At 42.7% G+C, this 18,473-nt stretch overlaps 1 protein-coding gene across 1 annotated transcript in view; it reads right to left on the bottom strand.

Annotated features, from left to right (window-relative positions):
• Positions 1 to 17,861, bottom strand: part of LOC133425006 (cholecystokinin receptor-like) — a 64,803-nt gene extending 46,942 nt beyond the window's left edge. Inside the window, exon 1 of the mRNA XM_061715643.1 lies at positions 17,576 to 17,861. Within this exon, the coding sequence (XP_061571627.1) occupies positions 17,576 to 17,720 (145 nt within the window). The 5' untranslated portion in view covers positions 17,721 to 17,861. The remainder of the gene's footprint in view (positions 1 to 17,575) is intronic.
• Positions 17,862 to 18,473: the final 612 nt, after the last annotated feature.

Below are 18,473 nucleotides of genomic sequence, written 5' to 3'. Positions count from 1 at the left end.
AATGAACTTGAGAAGGGATTATATTTCTATTTATCTTGGGGAATGTTCTGCTACAACAGATGCTAAAAAAAAAAAAAAAAAAAAAAATGTATGTGGAACAAAACCTGCAGCTAAGTTTAGTACATGACCAAAGAAAAAAAAAAGTATTTGATCAGTGCTCAAGGTGCAGGAGGTAAAACTGATATGAAAATTACAATAAAGTCTTGGCATCTTGTCCGTTTTCCCTAAAATAAGCCAGTCTGTAAGACATTTGGTCTCTTAAAACAATAAAACACCCTTTTCTGTCTGGTGAAACAAATAAAAATATCTTAAATTAAGTGTATATGTTAATTTATTAATTCATCATTTCGTAAAAACAATTTTATTTCCAAATAAATATAAAATGTTAAAATCTATTTCATATTATATACATTGATATTTGTGCATGTGCATTTTAAATATATTCTAAATTCTAAATATAGAAACCTTCACTTTTGATCAAACATTTACGAAACTATAAAGTAAAAAAGTTAATATCTCAAAGTTAAAATAAACAGAAGGGCTGTGTTCTTCCTCTCAAAAAAAAAAAAAAAAAAAAAAAAAGAGAATGGACTTGTTCCTGCAAAGTCCAAGCAGACCCTAAAAAAAGTGTGTGACTGGTGACACTGAGCCAATATGGGGATGAAGTTTTGCTTTGTTATCTCAAACTCCAGAGGAACTTAACCAGACGGTTTTGGATTCACAGTAATAACCCGGTCACCTGGGAGACCCGGTTCCTCTCCGCCGCACACGCATTATTCTTCTGATGAGGAAGTGCTCTGATGGGGTTTTGAAAGCAGTTTCCTCAGATGGAGACTGACATCACCATCAGGGTAATGTGAGCATCCACTTCATTTCAGTCAGAGAGTGATGAAGCTGCAGCACATTTAACACGTTTAACAGGAGTTTGATTTATGCAACATAACGTATGAATATTCAACGGCGCTGTGGAGGGACTTCCTGCAGGGCGCTCCCACAAATACGCCTGTTGGATCTGTTTATTTAACCACCGCTCTATTTGCACTGGACATTTTGTTGGCTGCTGCGACGCAAGACACAATTATGTTTCCCCACTGGGTTCATTAAAGTTTAATTACAGCGCCTCACATTGTTTTATCTCTGGGAGGGGATTAGCCAGACTTCACTGGCACATCCAGCCGTTTCACAGCTCTGTCAGTTGTTGCGGGGCCTCGGGAAGCTGGCTGTTAAAACTCCTCTGGTGGGGCTGGATGCCGGAGAGATTCGTGAATCCGTCGTCTGCTGGATCATGAATAATCAGAGGTTCACCCCCCCCCACCACACAAAAGAAAAAGGAGCGGCAGCTCTGAAGTTTCCTTTTCATCACCATTTTGCCAGGAGGCTGTTTTTCTTATAGAAAGCTCCTGTGAGATGATGAAATGTTGTTAGAGATGACCGTCAGCACGGTCCAAATCTGATGTTCCCTCTAATTACAGGTTACCCTGGGAGGCGGTGGGCACCAAGTCCCCAGCTAATTATGATTAAGAAGAAGCTGTTGACATGCACGGTGGTACCCTAAAGTTTGGGCACCCCTGATACACATGAGAAAGTATAATAGGAGTAATATCCTCAGTTCAGGAAGAAGAAACAGCCATTTCAATCAGCTAAAATCAGCTGTTAATTTCCGGCCAAGGACATTAACGGTTTGCATTGAATATTCACTTGGATTTAGTCCCTCTGTCTGACAAATGCACCGCTCTGCCATCAGCCAAAACCAAAATCCCTGTAACGGCTTTATCTTGCAGCAACTCCATGAGGCAAGACCGAACCGTTGCTAAAGATGCATGTTTCCAAAGGGCCTGGTTCTGGTTCAGGGTCTGGTTGACCCACTCACAACTGGGCAAAACCTGCCATAAGACTGTCCCCAATGACCAGCCGGGACCAGATCCTCCCTCCATGCCGCCCACGCAGCAAAGCCAATCCATAATCAAACACACTGAGTGCGTTTACATAGGAAGTTTAATTCCTATTTAATTCAGAATTAAAATGAAATCCAATTTAAAATGAGTAAAAATTACCATGTAAACACCTAATGCCGAATGAAAATGGCCATTCCGAATTAAACTTAATTCCGAAGTAAGTGACTGGTTTATTCTGATTTTAAATCCGAATAGAATAATTCCGTGATCATGTAAACACTCATTCCGCTTTAAATTAATTCCAGTCTTTCTGCGCTGCTCGCTCCCTCGCCCGTCTGTCTCCATGACACCTATATTCCACGCTGGGCTTGTTTTAAAAACAAAGTTTCAAGATGGCAGCACGCAGTAAACGGTGGTCAAGAGCAGAGACCATTTATTTAATAAATAGCTTGGAGGACCTGGAAATAATTAAAAGAACAGATGGAAACAGGAAACAAAAAAATTGTGAGCATTTTCAAAGTTGTAGCGGCTAAGTTTGTTTTTCTTCCGGTAGTTTAACTTCCGGTCCGCCCCCCTATCCAATCAGAACCTTCCCAACCCCCAGACCTTAAGAGGAATTGGAGAAAGCCGATCAAACGTGTTTTCCATGTAAACCTCAATTAGGAATTACTATTTCCATGTAAACTCGAAGGAAAATTGTTTAATTCTGAATTATTTAATTCGGAATAATTAATTCTGAATTAAAAAAACATCATGTAACCGTGGCCACTGGCTACAAAACCATGCACTTTAAAAGGTTTAGGTTTTTCTTCCTGGTGCAAATAACTTACGATGGCCTCAGCTTCAGGGTCCGGCACAGATCTTTAGTGCTTCACCACGTGGAGGAGTGGGAGGAGGAGACATCTCTCCAGTGGGGGTCACAGCACATTTGCAGCGTCACTGCTTCAAATAATTAGATTTAGTCCGGACAACCTCTGACTGGGGTCTGAGTGACTGCATTTCAGTGCATCATTAATGCACCCTTAAGTTTAGGATCGGATCACTCAGGGCCGGATTCAACCTGCAGCCAAGGAGCAGCCCTGGTGACACGGGACGATGACACAGCCATTATTCAAACGACACACACACAACACACTACACAAACGGGGGAAAGCTCCGCTTTCAAATCTTGAGGGCCATTTCAGCTAGCAGCTAAGTGAGTGAAAACTCCTTCTGCTAACGGCTGAACAGGAAAACAACTTCACTTCCTACAGTCCAGCTCCGTACCGAGTCTCACCGTTCATGCTTTGCCGGTGGAAAACATCACTAGATCCCTGTAGTCCCGAGCCTCTCATTGTTTCTGTTAGCGGCAGTAGCGTACGAAGGACGGACTACGGAGCGCAATCATAACACAATTTCATAGAGGTGTCAATCAACTAAAGCAGGGGTGTCAAACAAATTTTGCTTGGCGGGCCGGATTTGACCAATTTTTTTCTCGCGGGCCGCACGCTCAAAATAACAAAAACGGTGCGAAACTTTTTTTTCGAATTCTTTTTTATTATCTAATCCAATATCAGTTTACTTAATTTTAAAGGAAATATGCACTTTGTTTACACTCTAATTATGTAATTTCTTCAGGATCTTTTCTTGAAATTTCTCGTTTCTTTTCCAATTATGTAAGATACTTTTAATATCATTTTACAAAGATAAACAGAAACATGTTTTTTTTATATTTCACTTTTTTATAGGAAATTTAATTAAAAGCAAAATCTTTCTTATTACATCCGAGAGTGTTTCTTTGTGATTTAGAGATTTTTCCAGTACAATTAAGTGTATTTATTTTTAAGAATTGGCGCGGATATTTACACCAGTGTGCCGAAAAAGTCAGCACTTCTTTTTGAACTGTTTTACTTTGTCACTATCCTCGTATTCAAAACTGAAATTCTCTGAATAAATATCTTCTATCATCTTTTTTAGCGTTGATATTTTTCCTGCGAAAATATATAATAGTAGTCAGTTAATAAAAATAAAGGACTATCTAAAAAGAAATAAAATCGGCAAATGCATTCTAGAAAACTAAAAAAATGTCGAAAACTGCTCTATTTGTGGAATAATGATGGATTTGTAGAAGAAATACATTATAGGATATGCTGCGATTCATGGCAATTATTTATGCCTTCCTTTTTGTAAATTAACATTTCGTTTTTTTGCATTGGAAACGGGCCGCATGCGCACGCGCACATTTGACACCCCTGAACTAAAGGCTTCATGCCGTTCCTGAGATATGGCCTTGCACAAACACCCAGCAAGAGATTTATCGAGGTATTGATGGACCCTTCGATAAATCTGCGATGGATGGATGGATGGATGGATGGATGGATGGATGGATGGAAAATTAAAGTGTTTATGGTTTGGTATCACAGATATGTCTAATTGTGACAAAACGAAAGTCGCTCCTCTTTAAAAAAAAAAATATATAGGCTATACATATATATATATACAGTATATATATATATATATATATATATATATATATATATATATATATATATATATATATATATATATATATATATACTTAACTTTGCACTTAGCTGGTTATCTCATTTGTGTTACTTTAATCTGATCCCAGATTTATTCATGTACATTTTATTTAACTGTCACCTATTATGATGGGTTTTAATCCCAGATGTGAAGAGTATTATCCTGAGAGTCCTCTGTAAACATTTTTTTTTAAAATCTTGGCAAGATAGGAAATGTAAAATCCCTCCCTGCAACTTTACCTCAGATTAATGACTTTGTTTGTGTCTCTGCTGTAATTCACCATGTTTGGTTTTAATCCATGGAAGTAAAAGCAAAACAACAACCTTCTGACATTGATTTACTTAATTCCCAGGAGGATTTCCAGGCTTTTCCGCCGGCACGTCAAAACCGTTCTTCTTTTACCCATTAATGGCTCAGATTTACAGGGTAAGAGCTCCAACTTCTGAGTAAATCACTAAACATTTTCCCCAGAGTGAAAAAGTTGCTTCCGAAACCTCTTCATTCATTCAAGCTCGCAATAAATTCCTTATCTCAAGTCACAGAGCCCTCCCTGTCAATCACCCCCACCCGTTAAAGGGTCAACGCAGCTAATAAGACGCTACATCATTTTAAATTGCAGCGGTGGACTCAGAGCTCTTAAACATGTATCGTGTCCCGACAGATTCAATCAAGGGATTGAATCTGGACAGAGTCCACTTTTTTCTTTTAACCTCCTTGTCTTTGGTTTAATACTCAGAGATGGGTTCAGTTTTGCTGCATAATATCTGTACAGGTTCAGGTGTAACCTCTGTGCGTGCTACACGACGATGCCGCATTACCGGATATTGAGAAAGTTACAGCGAGTTAATCCTTTGACAGTAATTGCAGAAGTCTGTGTTTTATCACTGCGGCGAGACAGATTCCCTTTATGAAACAGTCAGCACAATTAAACTGACGAAGTCTTCTCACTTCGCGACCCCATGAGAAATGAATATTGATTTGACATCACTTTGAAATCTTCCAGTAGAAAAAAAGCTTATTTGTAGCGACCGAACAAGCTCAGCACATATTTAATTACCCATGAGGCCCTGAAGCATACATTAACTTTCAGTGCCATTAGTTCCTCCGTCCTATTCTGCATGCTAAACTGAACGTTTTGATATGGAATCATGTAAACAAATGAACCGAAACCAGAAATATTAATCAGGATGAACCTATCTGGCCCGTGTGATGGGAGCTTGAGCCCGTTTGGGTTTGAAGCATGAGTGTTTAACGAAGGCAGCGTAACTGCTAAGCAGCCTCTCCCGAGGGCAACAGACTCAGTAAATCACTTCCATTCTGTTGTGTTTGCAAAAACTGACACCAGGGGCGGGAGTGGGGCTTACTCCACCCGTGTTTCCCGCGTTCGGCCTGGGGCAGGGGCTCGCCGTGTTGCCTGGAGGGGGGTTGCCCGGGAAGAGGGAGATGGGAGTGGTGAGAGAATGATTGTCCATGTGTTTGTCAGTGAGTGTATGTGTGTAAGGATCCTGCGATGGATAAGGAGGAAACGGATACAGAAAATGGATGGATGGATGGATGGATGGATGGATGGATGGATGGATGGATGGTTGTCCGTTGTCCGTTGTCTAAGCCTGGGTCTGGGGCCCTCTTCTGCCGGGCCCGCCTGGGTGGCTTCTTGTCGGGGGTTTCCCTCTCCAGGCCCGTCTCCGCCCCCCCCCCCCCACTGCCCTTGCAGTTGGGCGCGCCTTTGGCTCTGGGGTCCTTGCTTTCGTGGGGGCGGGTGCACCTGCCTGCGTTGGCAGTCGGGGTGGCCCCGTCTATCCGGGCAGGCTGGCCTCTCGCCGGGTGGGGGTCGTTGGCCTGGGGGATGTGGGCCTCCTGGCCGCATGATCGGGCCATGCCGGGTGGTCGGTGCTCGGCTGGGTCCCGGTCCATCATCGTGGGTTCCCTGGCTGCCTCCTCCCATGGTCGTGGGGCGGCGCTGTCAGACGTTTGAATCAGGAAGCGGGGAGTCAGCGCGAGAGCGACTCGCGGCGATTTTATTATACAGCGCAAACGTCTGTTTGGTGATCCAACTCTGAGGTGAATATGTTCATAAACCTGGTGGCTGACGAGAGAATTAAAAAAGAGATCTAGACGGGCGATAAGGAACGATCAGATCCACCATGAGCTCTGTTTTACTCTCAGCCGCTCGCGGCTCCAGCTGATTTCTGATCAGCGCCGACACGAACAAAGGGGTTGCGCAATCGAGTACGTCACAGCAGCTTCACCCCAACCTGACCACTTCTCACCTGGGTGTGGAAAAACAAACGGGGACAAAACGGGTAGAGGCGTGACGAGGCGTGACGAGCCGTCCCGAGCCGGGGCGCGCTGAGTAGGTACTAGTGGAAAAGCGCCATTAGAGAGTTGTTGCTTCCCATCAGTGTGGGTTGAAATAAACAAAGCAACCTTCAGTAAAGGCCTTAGCATAACTGGACTATATACATGTGAGCAGCAATAACTGACATGTCCCAGGGTCACCCTCCTAATGCCAGCTCTCACGCCTCCCCACCAACACAACAACCTCCACTGACTTAACCTTCAACAGACTCAGGCAGCGTTCATGGGAGCTCCAGGTAGGAATAGTGCTGATACCACCTTCCCAACACCTAGCAGAAGCACTCAAACTTACCAGCATGGTCCCAGACAAAGGAATTCAAATAGGCCACTCCCACTTTGTTAAATAAACTTCCTCTTCCTCGATTTCCTCCTCAAAAGCTTGATTGACCTCATCTGAACCCCCCCCCCCCCCGCCTTCACTCTCTAATCTTCATAACCAAAGAAGACAAATGACCAACTCCTATCTTTATTTTGGCCCCCAGCAGACGTTGTTTTCCTAATCCAGCTCCACTGATGACATCCAGCTGCTTCGTCTGACATTTCTTTCACTGTCTTCTTCAAACCCAGTAATGTGACCACTAATCTCGCTATGAAACCCCCACATCCCAGTTCTACTGAACGAACCCTAACGCTCCACCCTTAATCTGCCTAGCTAAGATTTTTCCTCTCGTATGCCTCCACTTAAACCTCCCAGGGAACTGTTAGCTCAATAAAGTAAACTATTCGCTGACTAACTAACCATAAGACTATATCAGGTCTTAGACTAGTACAAACTATTTCCTGAGAAACAACCAGCTTCCCACCGAAGTCTACCTGCATTTCCGATCATTAGCAGCTTCTGAACAACCAAACTTTCCTGACCTGTCACCTCGGTATTTCTCCTCCTTAAACACAAACGGTTGTTCTCCATCTCTTAACACCTCCTGGATCTTGTTTTCAACACCTGCAGCTAAGCTTTGTGTACCTGCCTTGTGACAAGCTAATCTTACAGCCTAACAAGATATGTTTCAATTTTCCGGTAACTGAACACAACAAGTATGATGCTTTTACCCAGAGTTGTAGGCTCTGGGGGGTTGCTAGCACATCATATGTAGCCCCTAACAGGAATCTAATATCACCCTGCTCCATGCTCCACAGGTCCCTCCAACCAAGCTTCTTCTTCTTTACATCTCCCCAGTTTAACCAGTGTCCCTGAGCCACTGCCTTTGCACCCCTTACTATTGCCTCCTGATTACGTACCTACTCCACAACCAGCTTTCCTTTTTCTTTGCCTGAGCCAAGCCCCAAAACTCCCAGGGCAACCCGAAACTTACCTACAATCTCTGACCGCTTAAAATCTGCTTCTCCCGCCTAAACTGCCTCTCTGGGGCTCTGTTTCCTCCCCTTGATTGGATTTGGACCCACCTCCCTAACTATGGCACCTTCACTCCCAGCTAACAACAGGTCTGTCCTAACCTGGGAACACTTAACTCCTCTGTTAAACCAGATACTGGTAGCTGCAATATTCCTTACCCGGACAATCTTACACTACCTAGACACCCCTACACTTCCTTGTAGCAGCTAACAACCATTCCCATTCTCTCCACTGTGGATATTGGAGTTTGGTACTTTGAAAATGGCCACATCAGCCAAGGGAATAACCCAAACTGCAAACACATACTGTAACTTTCCTGGGAGACCTCACTCTTTATCACCCAGGTCCACCCTGTACCACCGACCTAAACGCTTCACTGACTGTTCCCTAACTGTTGGGATTTCCTCATTTTCCAATGAAAAACTTCCTAGTATGAGGGGGGGGGTCCTACTTTAGTTGTGGTCCTGGAGGTTCTTTGTTCTGCTTCTAATCTAGTGGGCACCAGATATCTACCACATTTCCCCAGGTTTGATCATGTTATGACCACAAAGTCTGGCCATACAAGATGGGCCAGTCGGACACAGTAATATTCAGCTCCTTTTCCCCACTATTGGTCCACCCCCAGGTACAATTGCATTTGCTGTGTCGTAGCCACACTTTGATTAAGTGACATTAAGTGACAACAAATCTTAGACTTTTCTGGACTTTAGACACCAGCCACGCTTCCAAAGCAACACGACATACCCACAAATCAGTTTGGTGACACTTAAAGGTATTGTGATATAATTTTGAACATGCTTTTAACACTATTAAAAGTCTTGGCCGATATCCCTCAAATGTGTCTAAAAAGGTGTAACAAGAAAAACTTCACTCCAGTACTCCATGCTTGGCTTTTTTATCACGGTGTTTTTTGCGCAGTGAAAAACGCGTCCTTTTCCCCCCAAACTCCCCGCACACAGCAGACAGTGGATCAATGGTATGTGATTTTGTCTTGCACACCGTCCACGGGCTGAGCCTCGATCAGAAGGACTCAGGCACCCGACCGACACCGGGCAAGCGGTCTTCCGTACGCCTCATTTCCCACGCCCGCCGCTCGGATGGAGATTCGGCGCTGAGCTCTTCCCTCTTCGCTCGCCGCTACTGAGGGAATCCTTGTTAGTTTCTTTTCCTCCGCTTAGTAATATGCTTAAATTCAGCGGGTTGTCTCGTCTGATCTGAGGTCGTAGGCGAAAAAAAAAGGAGAGTGCGGGTGGAGAGGAGAGACTTAGACGTCTCTCTCCCTCCAGCCCGCGGCTCAGTGCTCGGGTGATTTGTCTTGTGGGCGGTGAGAGGATAGGTGATGGGCAGGGAGCTGGGTGGAGGGGGCGGTGATTTAGCGGACCTATACGTGTAGGTCCGCCACACAACCAGATGCGCCGTTTTTGCATAATTATGCGGAAACTCCCAGAAAGCACACAATACACTGAACGTTAAAAGTTCGGGTTTTTTGGGTGTAATTGATGTCAAGACACCCAACAAAACACAAAAAATCAAGAAAAATTTGTTTTTCATGTCACAATCCCTTTAACATCACCTCACCCAAAGTCAATGGACAACAACACCACTGAGGCTTGCAGCATATTCGCGTGAGGGGCTACATCTTGAGGATGTGCTTTAGGGAGACGAGAGCAAAGAATGTGGCTATAATGTGCAGCACCGCATCTGTCGAACACCAAATACAGCTTTCAGCTCTCTAACACAGTGGTGACTATTGAGGTTTGACAGTCCAACCCAGTTCCTGGGTATCAGAATGGTGCATAAAGTGTGTTAGTCATGCAACTGCTCGAACTGGGACCACCAACGTAAATCAGAACTAAAAATCACCATCATGAAGAGGGTGTGGCTACCGCATGAGCAATGTTAGCTATACGCTTGCTACCGGTGCCGCCGGAGTGGGGAGTTATCCCAGATAAAATGGGATTTAGTCATGAATGGCTTAAAATATGCTGAGTCATTCACAGCAGCATACCCTAATTTTCTTGAGTAACATAATCAGAGAAGCAACTACACTACTCCAACTCTGTGTTCCTGTTAAAGAAACCTTAAAAACTATAAATAAATCTACCTCAAACTTCTAGAAGACGTCTCCTTGGCTTCCTCATTCATCACTTCATACTATAATTGGATCCAGCATCCTGCCTTTACAAGAGTTCCCTCTTCTGGGATGTTTTTTATTAAAAAAAGCACATACAGCCTTTAGGTGTTTGCTTTTTGATCAAATAACTTACTATGGAAACCGGGCCAGCAGAGGAAACACGGTCCAATTACTTCCTGCAAGTTTCTTAAAATTCACACATCACAGTTCATATAGTTCGAAATCTTTACACACCTTTCATTGTGTACTTAAGTTGCGGAGACGTCAAGGGCTGATTTTTGTCTCCATCATTAAAAGATCTTTGGGATCCAAAGAAATCTCAAATATTAAAACAAAAATCAAAACTTCAGCAGCACTGAATAAAACAGTTCTCCAGGGGTTTGGACTCAGAACCACCTCTGCAAAGCCTCTTCGGTAACAAGGTTCAGCAACACTAAACATTTCCTCATTCAATTTTGTGTGCCTTCGCCATGGCAACATTTCAGATTCCGAACCAGTGTCATTAAATTTTCACCAAGCTCTCGCACTGACTGATGTTCAGAAGGCTGCGTCAGGTCTCCTCATCTCAGACGCTCGGTGGGGTTAGGTAGCCAGTTTAGGGGTGAAAATGATGTCTGATAGTGTAATAATGAAAATACATCCCCCCCTAGCCCCATATCATGATACTACCCCCTCAGTCTTGCACGTTAAACACAGGCGTGAATGGAGCATCACTTCATCCACCTCTCATCCCTCCCTGAGGAGATAAATCTGGACTTATCAGTCCAGATCAGAGGTGAATCTTGAGGTTTCAGACTAATTCTTAGTATCAGAGAGGTAAATAGTCAGTGCATCAGTCAGGGTTAAACCACATGTTCATCACAGAGAAACATTACCACTGTTGTAAGCCACGCCCATTTTTGCGCTGTTAAATTCAGGATCCTTTTTTGTTTCTTCTTCCCTGCAGGTCACCTTTTTCTAGTAATTGGTTTTCATATTAAAGGTTCCTGGGGCGCCCGGCCGCCATTGCCGCGCATGCAGCTGCTCTGCTGTTCACTTCCAAGTGTCCTTTCAAAAACAACAAGCTCATTTGGTGCTTATGAAATACCCTTCAAGGTAGCTTATCTCACATGCACTCAAAGGAGACCAACTGAGCTCAGCAAAGTGCCACTTTGAATCAGCGGGGAGGCGCTGAGTCCCAGCAGAGTCGAGGTCCGGACACAGGCGTTGCTGCGCGGGCAGGATCCTGTCTGAGACCAGCAGCTCTCCCGGATCAATACCGAGGTGCCGTACATGTCGGGATGAACATTTTACAGCTGCTCCTCTAAACACTGAAACAAAGCCTTTAAAACGAAGGTAGAAATACAGCTTCTTCTGCATCATAACATACTGCCCACAGAATGGATGAATTCATTAAATGATTGGGGGGGGGGTCAAAGCCAAACGCTCTTCCCTTCAGATTGAAGCCAATTTGTATTCATTCTGGAAAACTGCAGAGCAGAGCGCGTGGTCCTGCGATCAGCTGTTGGCGTGTTGAAGCGTGGCGGCGGATGTGCAGACGGCTGTAATTGGATCGTCTTGATGCCAAGAAAGAAAAAAAAACTGATTCTGCCCGCTCTTTGTGTGTTTTCTAAGTGGATTTGCAGATGCTCATATATAAGGAGGGCGTTTCCACGCAGACTTTGAACCCGTATCTTTGGTTCCCTGTAACAAGGTGTCCTGAAGTGGCTCTGGACCGACTCCATCTGATCCAGGATGCTGCAGCATTTGATGAGGATGAGCCGGAGAGATCATGTTTCTCCAATCTCGGCTTCTCTTCATTGACTCGCTTTTAAATCCTGGATAGAATTCAAAAGTCCTCCTCTTATCTGGGTGGCTTAGCTCCGCCTCACCTTAAGATTACTATTGATTACTTTTGTAAAAATGTATTTGACCCGGTCTTTGTACCTTTTGACCGTATAGAAACGTAATTCTTGCCATTGTAAGAATGAGATGTACCTGCTGTACTACTTTTTAACAACTTGTGCTTTTTATTATTTTACCTCTTTTCTTATCATTTTATTTCATTGTATTTGTTATTTACTGTTTAATTGTGTCTTGCCGCTTTTAATGTTGATTTAAAGCACTTTGAATTACCTTGTATTGAATTGTGCTATACAAATAAACTTGCCTTGCCTTAAAGACCTCCACTGTCCCAGTTTGGTTATTCAGTTCCTGTTTTATTTTGAAGCCCGTGTCTTTGTGTTTCAGTTCTGGTTTGACCTTCCTGTTTCCCATCTGCCCTGATTGTCTGCACCTGTGTCTCGTTAACCCTCCTGTATATCTGGTCTTGTCTCTTCTTTGCTCCCTGCTGGTCCGTACTGTTTGAACCCTGCTTTGCAGCGCTTTTTGATTTTATTTGTTTTATTAAAGGGATTGTGACATGAAAAACAAATTTTTCTTGATTTTTTTGTGTTTTGTTGGGTGTCTTGACATCAATTACACCCAAAAAACAACGAACTTTTAACATTCAGTGTATTGTGTGCTTTCTGGGATTTTCCGCATAACTGTGCAAAAACGGCGCATGTGGTTTGGTGGCGGGCCGTTACGTAACGGCCCGCTAAATCACCGCCCCCTCCACCCAGCTCCCTGCCTCCGCTCCTCTCCAGCGCACCATAAAGGCTGATTTATGGTTCCGCGTTACACCGACGCAGAGCCTACGGCGTAGGGTTACGCTGCGACGCGCACCATACGCTGAACCCTACGGCGTAGGCTCTGCGTCGATTTAACGCGGAACCATAAATGAGGCTTAACACGGAGCTGTTTAGAGCGTCTTTTGTTCTAATCACCGGAGGAAAACTGCTAAGAAGACCCGCGGCCACTGACTGGACTTAAGATAAGGGGACAGTGCTGCTTGCATGCCTTTATTTTTATGATTGTTTGCTGTCCTTCTCCCTGCTGCTCTTCCGTGCATGCTTCGCCTGTCGCTCCGACGCCGCTGTGAGCGTATGGTTGGGCTGGAGGAGGTTTGGAGGAGGAGCGGAGCAATGATTGACAGGAAAGGGGGGAAAGGAAGCATTTTTCACGGCGCAAAAAAACACTGTAATAAAAAGCCAGGAAAAGAGTACTAAGAGTGAAGTTTTTCTTGTTACACTCTTTTAGACACATTTGAGGGATGTTGGCCAAGACTTTTAATAGTGTTAAAAGCATGTTAAAAATGATGTCACAATACCTTTAAACACCATTCTTGGAACTCCTGCCTCCCGGCTCTCCTGCATTTGGGTCCTATCTACACGGGAGCGTTATATCCACATTACCTGAGGCTTTCCACCAGTGGACTGGAGACTGGCCTTTCAGTTATCAGGCTCCCGGTTACTGCCCTTTTTAACCAAACACTTCTCTTTTAATGTCCCAGTTCCCACCCTCCTCCGTGGTCCAGACTGTCGACCCGTGCAGAGCCGCTGAATATCTCTTGTAATCACTGCATTCATTAGAATAATTTATGAATAAACTGCTATTTAATTAATGGTGCTGGGCCAAAGATCTCCAGTGAGACCGGTGCCAGTGATCAGCTCACCTGCCACACCAACTGTTACAGTAAAACTTACTGATAGACAATAAATAAACGGATGATGTTGTTAGGATTTTATGAAATTGTTTAAAGGTTTGAAGGGTTTTTCTATAAGATTCTGCACTGGTGGTTTTTCTCTATTTGCAGGGTCAACTCCTGTTTTATGACTATAGGCTGTTAAATAGTCTTTCTTTAGGTGAAGACAATGAAGAGAAACATATGTTTTACACTGATGGGTCTCATCCGATATCTGGGTTAACATCTCAAGTAGGGCTGTGCGATTTTGGACAAAAATAAAATCCCGATTTTTTTTCTCTGAAAACCCGATTTTTCTATTTTCTATTTTTTTGGTAAAACTACAAAAGACAATGGAATAAATTGTTTCAAATATTTTATCTTTATTTTTAAAGAAAAATAGCAAACAAATTTCCCTATTGGGAATGAAGTGCAATTGAAAGATACTGTAAATCCTCCTTGAGTTTAGTAAAGTGACAACATTTACAGGTTTCTTGACCAAACAAAGATGACTAGACGAGCTCTGTCTGTAATGCAGCCAGCTGCAAAAAAGGAAAATCGATTTTCCGATTTTCCTTTTTTTAACATCGTCTGGATTAATAAATCTGATTTAGATTTAAAATCGATTAATCGCACAGCCCTAATCTCAAGTAGAAAGCAATAAACAGGGACATACGGCTGAAGGTCTGATATGTTTGGCAGATGGGGTTCACGTACAAAGAACACCTCCCTTTTTAGTATAAATACGTGCATTTCTCTCCTACCTTTGTGGTTTGAAAAAAGTGCACCTCCCACCGGAAAACATTGTGCATGATATAATAAAGTTTGTAATAACTTTGATTCTGTTCACTGGTTTTCTTATGGCGCACCAGACAAACGAACACGCAGGATCTTTCAATGTAATTAAGTAAAATACAATTTAAATATCCATTTCTATTCAAAGCGCCTTCAGATGAGTTCAGCTAAACTCTAAAAGTGGTCCTATTAACTAGGTTTTGTTTGAAATCAACTATCACCACCAATAATTTCATTTCAGCAATAATTTCATTTCAGCTGCTACATTATTACCACAGAGCCACATCTGTACTGTAATAAATCTGAGTGCGGTGCCTCCATAGCTGGTGTGGGTGGGACTTTAATTTCCTGTCGCGGCTCTTGACCCCTGAGAACAACAGAAACACCTCATCAAACTCCATCACTCCCTCCTGACCTGGAGACGGCACAGGCCGCATGACGGTAACGGGTGGAGGGAAATAGATGCATCATCTCGCACTCACAGAGAAGAAGAGAGACGGAGGCGCTAGGGATGGGCGGTATGGACTAAAAATGTATCACGATAATTTCTGGCATTTATCCCGATAACGATAAAAATGACGATAAAAAAATACCATTTCAACTCCACCTTTGTAACTATAAATCTATCACCACATCAAGTCTTTGGAGCCCCCAAAACACTGCTCTAAAAGAATACTAAATGCTACTAAACTACACCAATTAAATTGAATTAATAAAAGATCCCTGTTCCGCCATGTTTGTTACACAAAAACGTATCAAGGGGAATTTATCCGTCTTTCTTTCTTTCTTTCTTTCTTTCTTTCTTTCTTTCTTTCTTTCTTTCTTTCTTTCTTTCTTTCTTTCTTTCTTTCTTTCTTTTTTGGCTCATTTCTATTTCTTTCTTTCTGGCTCATTTCTTTCTTTCTTTTTTTCTTTCTTTCTGGCTCATTTCTTTCTTTTTTCTTTCTTTCTTTCTTTCTTTCTTTCTTTCTTTCTTTCTTTCTTTCAGGCTCATTTCTTTCTTTCTTTCTGGCTCATTTCTTTCTTTCTTTCAGGCTCATTTCTTTCTTTCTTTCTTTCTTTCTTTCTTTCTTTCTTTCTTTCAGGCTCATTTCTTTCTTTCTTTCTGGCTCATTTCTTTTTTTCTTTCTTTCTTTCTTTCTTTCTTTCTTTCTTTCTTTCTTTCTTTCTTTCAGGCTCATTTCTTTCTTTCAGGCTCATTTCTTTCTTTCTTTCTTTCTTTCTTTCTTTCTTTCTTTCTGGCTCATTTCTTTCTTTCTTTCTTTCTATCTTTCTTTCTTTCCTTCTTTCTTTCTGGCTCATTTCTTTCTTTCTTTCTTCCTTTCTTTCTATATTTCTTTCTTTCTTTCTTTCTTTCTTTCTTTCTTTCTTTCTTTCTTTCTTTCTTTCTTTCTTTCTTTCTTTCATTCTGGCTCATTTCCTCCTTCCTTCCGTCATCAACGTGAATTTATCGTTTTTACCTCGAGATGACAGATTCTTACCGTGGAGTATTTTTTTGACGGTATATCGTGAACGGTAAAATATTACCCATTACCTAGGAGGCGCGTCAGTGTTTCTGTCCCCCCAACAGTAAATCCACCCTGGTAGGGCCGGCTCCTCTCCGGGCGGCGGAGCTCCGGCGGATGCCGAGGTTCGTGCCCTGTTCCAGTAAAAGGTCGGAAAAAGTACTCCAGCACCAGGGGGAGGAGCGGCTGAATTATTTATCGGGAAACTATGTGCAATATTGTTTTGTTACAAAACAGCCGAAGCAGACACGAGGGGGGTACATCATAAAAATAACTGCTGTTCAGACCTCATTACCAAGTCCTTTATGTTCAACTGGTGTCCTCGTAGACGACTCTGGGCTTTATCTCCTCTGGCACGGGGTTTAATCTCCTCAAGCGCTTCAGAATTAGAGTAAAACATTCAGAGTTAAGACTGCCTGTCAAGCTGCATGCCGGCGGAGCCGCTCGCCTGAACGGGGGGGTATTGATGCGGGGGCAGCAGTGGAGTGGGCTGCTCGCTGACTGATTGTCTTCAGTGGGGCTGGGGAAGTTGATTTACACAAAACCCCCCATTGCAACGTAATTTTCTGGTAAAAGGGATCAGACAAGGTCGATAAAAATCACTTCAAAGTGATTAATTTGTACGTTTTATATCATCCAATCAAGTGTTTGTTCAATATATGTTTATGAGCCCACCAATAATAGCTGGACGCTTTTATAATTTTTATAATTAATAGTAATAGATACATACATACAATACAATAGATATATTTTTTAAGATAAGAAATAAAGATGGATGGAAATATCTCTCTCACACACACACGTTGATGTGTGTGTGAGATATATATATATATATATATATATATATATATATATATATATATATATATATATCTCACACACATTCCCATTTATATATATATAAATACATACATATACATATATACATATATATATATATATATATATATATATATATATATATATATATATATATATATACATATACACACACACATATATGTATATATGCACACACACACACACACACACACACACACATATATATATATATATATATATATATATATATATATATACACCCCTCTCTATCTCTCTCTCTCCTTATATATATATATATATATATATATATATATATATATATATATATATATAAATATATAAAATTAAGATTCCCAGAATATTCTAATTTTTTGAGATAGGATAATTGAGTTTTCTTAAGCTGTAAGCCATGATCAGCAATATTAAAATAATAAAAGGCTTGCAATATTTCAGTTGATTTTTAATGAATCCAGAATGTATGACATTTTCTATTTTGTAATTGCATTACAGAAAATCACCATAATCTCATTTTCTGAGACAGTCCTGTATGTTCTTTCCAGATGTTGATGCAGGAGGAGGGAATGGGGGAATGGGGGGGTTTTTACCTCGGGTGTTGGGTCAATGAGGGAATGAGGGGGGTCTTACCTCGGGTCCTGGCCGCCGGTCTGGGGAGGACGGAGCTGTTGGTGCAGCTGCTCATGTTGTAGTCGGTAACTTCCCCGCTGAGGTTGCCCTGCTCCCCGCAGCCCAGGGACAGCCGCTCCGCGCTGCCGTTCCCCGGCACAGCCATCCTCTGCTCCAGCCTTTATTATAGGGATTATTCTAACACCTGCGCGCACTGGCTGGCTTCACACCTGCAGCGCCGCTGGGAGCAAGTTGGGATCAGGTCCCATGTTTTTTTCCCTCCTTCTCCAGAACAGCCGGTGGGAAACTTGGAGAGAGAATGAAGTTGAGTTGCAGCGCAACACTTGGCAGATGAGGAGTGGCGACGCGCTCGCAGCGGCGGCTGTGGAGGAATGAGGCTGCGCTGCTACGCAACGGAGCAATCCTCTCTCTCTCTCTCTCTCACACACAGACACACACACACACACACACACACACACACACACACACACACACACACACACACACACACACACACACACACACACACACACACACACCGCCCTCCCTCTTTTCATTCAACTCACGGCCCTCACTTTACACTTAGAGCATAACAAGACGCTGCATGGGGCATGTCTGCCAGGAGGGGGGGTTGTGATCAGGGCTGAGCAACACCATGAAAATACCAATCGTAATTTAATTTGTGTGCCCCAGTCATAGACTGTAGCCTATAGGAAGAACTGGAAAACCCTGCGTGACTGGGTTTTCTGAAGAGCAGGTAAGCAGGGAGCCATGGAGCACCAGCTCTGCTGGAGTATTAGGGCCAGGCAGGAGAAAAATATAACTCATATTTTAGAGGAGGAAGATTTTTTTTTCATTATGCACTTAGAGAAAAAAGTCGAAATGTCGAGAAAAAAGTCGAAATGTCGAGATTAATGTT

The sequence above is a fragment of the Cololabis saira genome, chromosome 24 (genome assembly GCF_033807715.1).
Source record: "Cololabis saira isolate AMF1-May2022 chromosome 24, fColSai1.1, whole genome shotgun sequence".
NCBI lineage: Eukaryota > Metazoa > Chordata > Actinopteri > Beloniformes > Belonidae > Cololabis > Cololabis saira.
The sequence above is the reverse complement of the archived record's forward strand: the minus strand, read 5'-3'. Positions and strand labels throughout refer to the sequence as shown.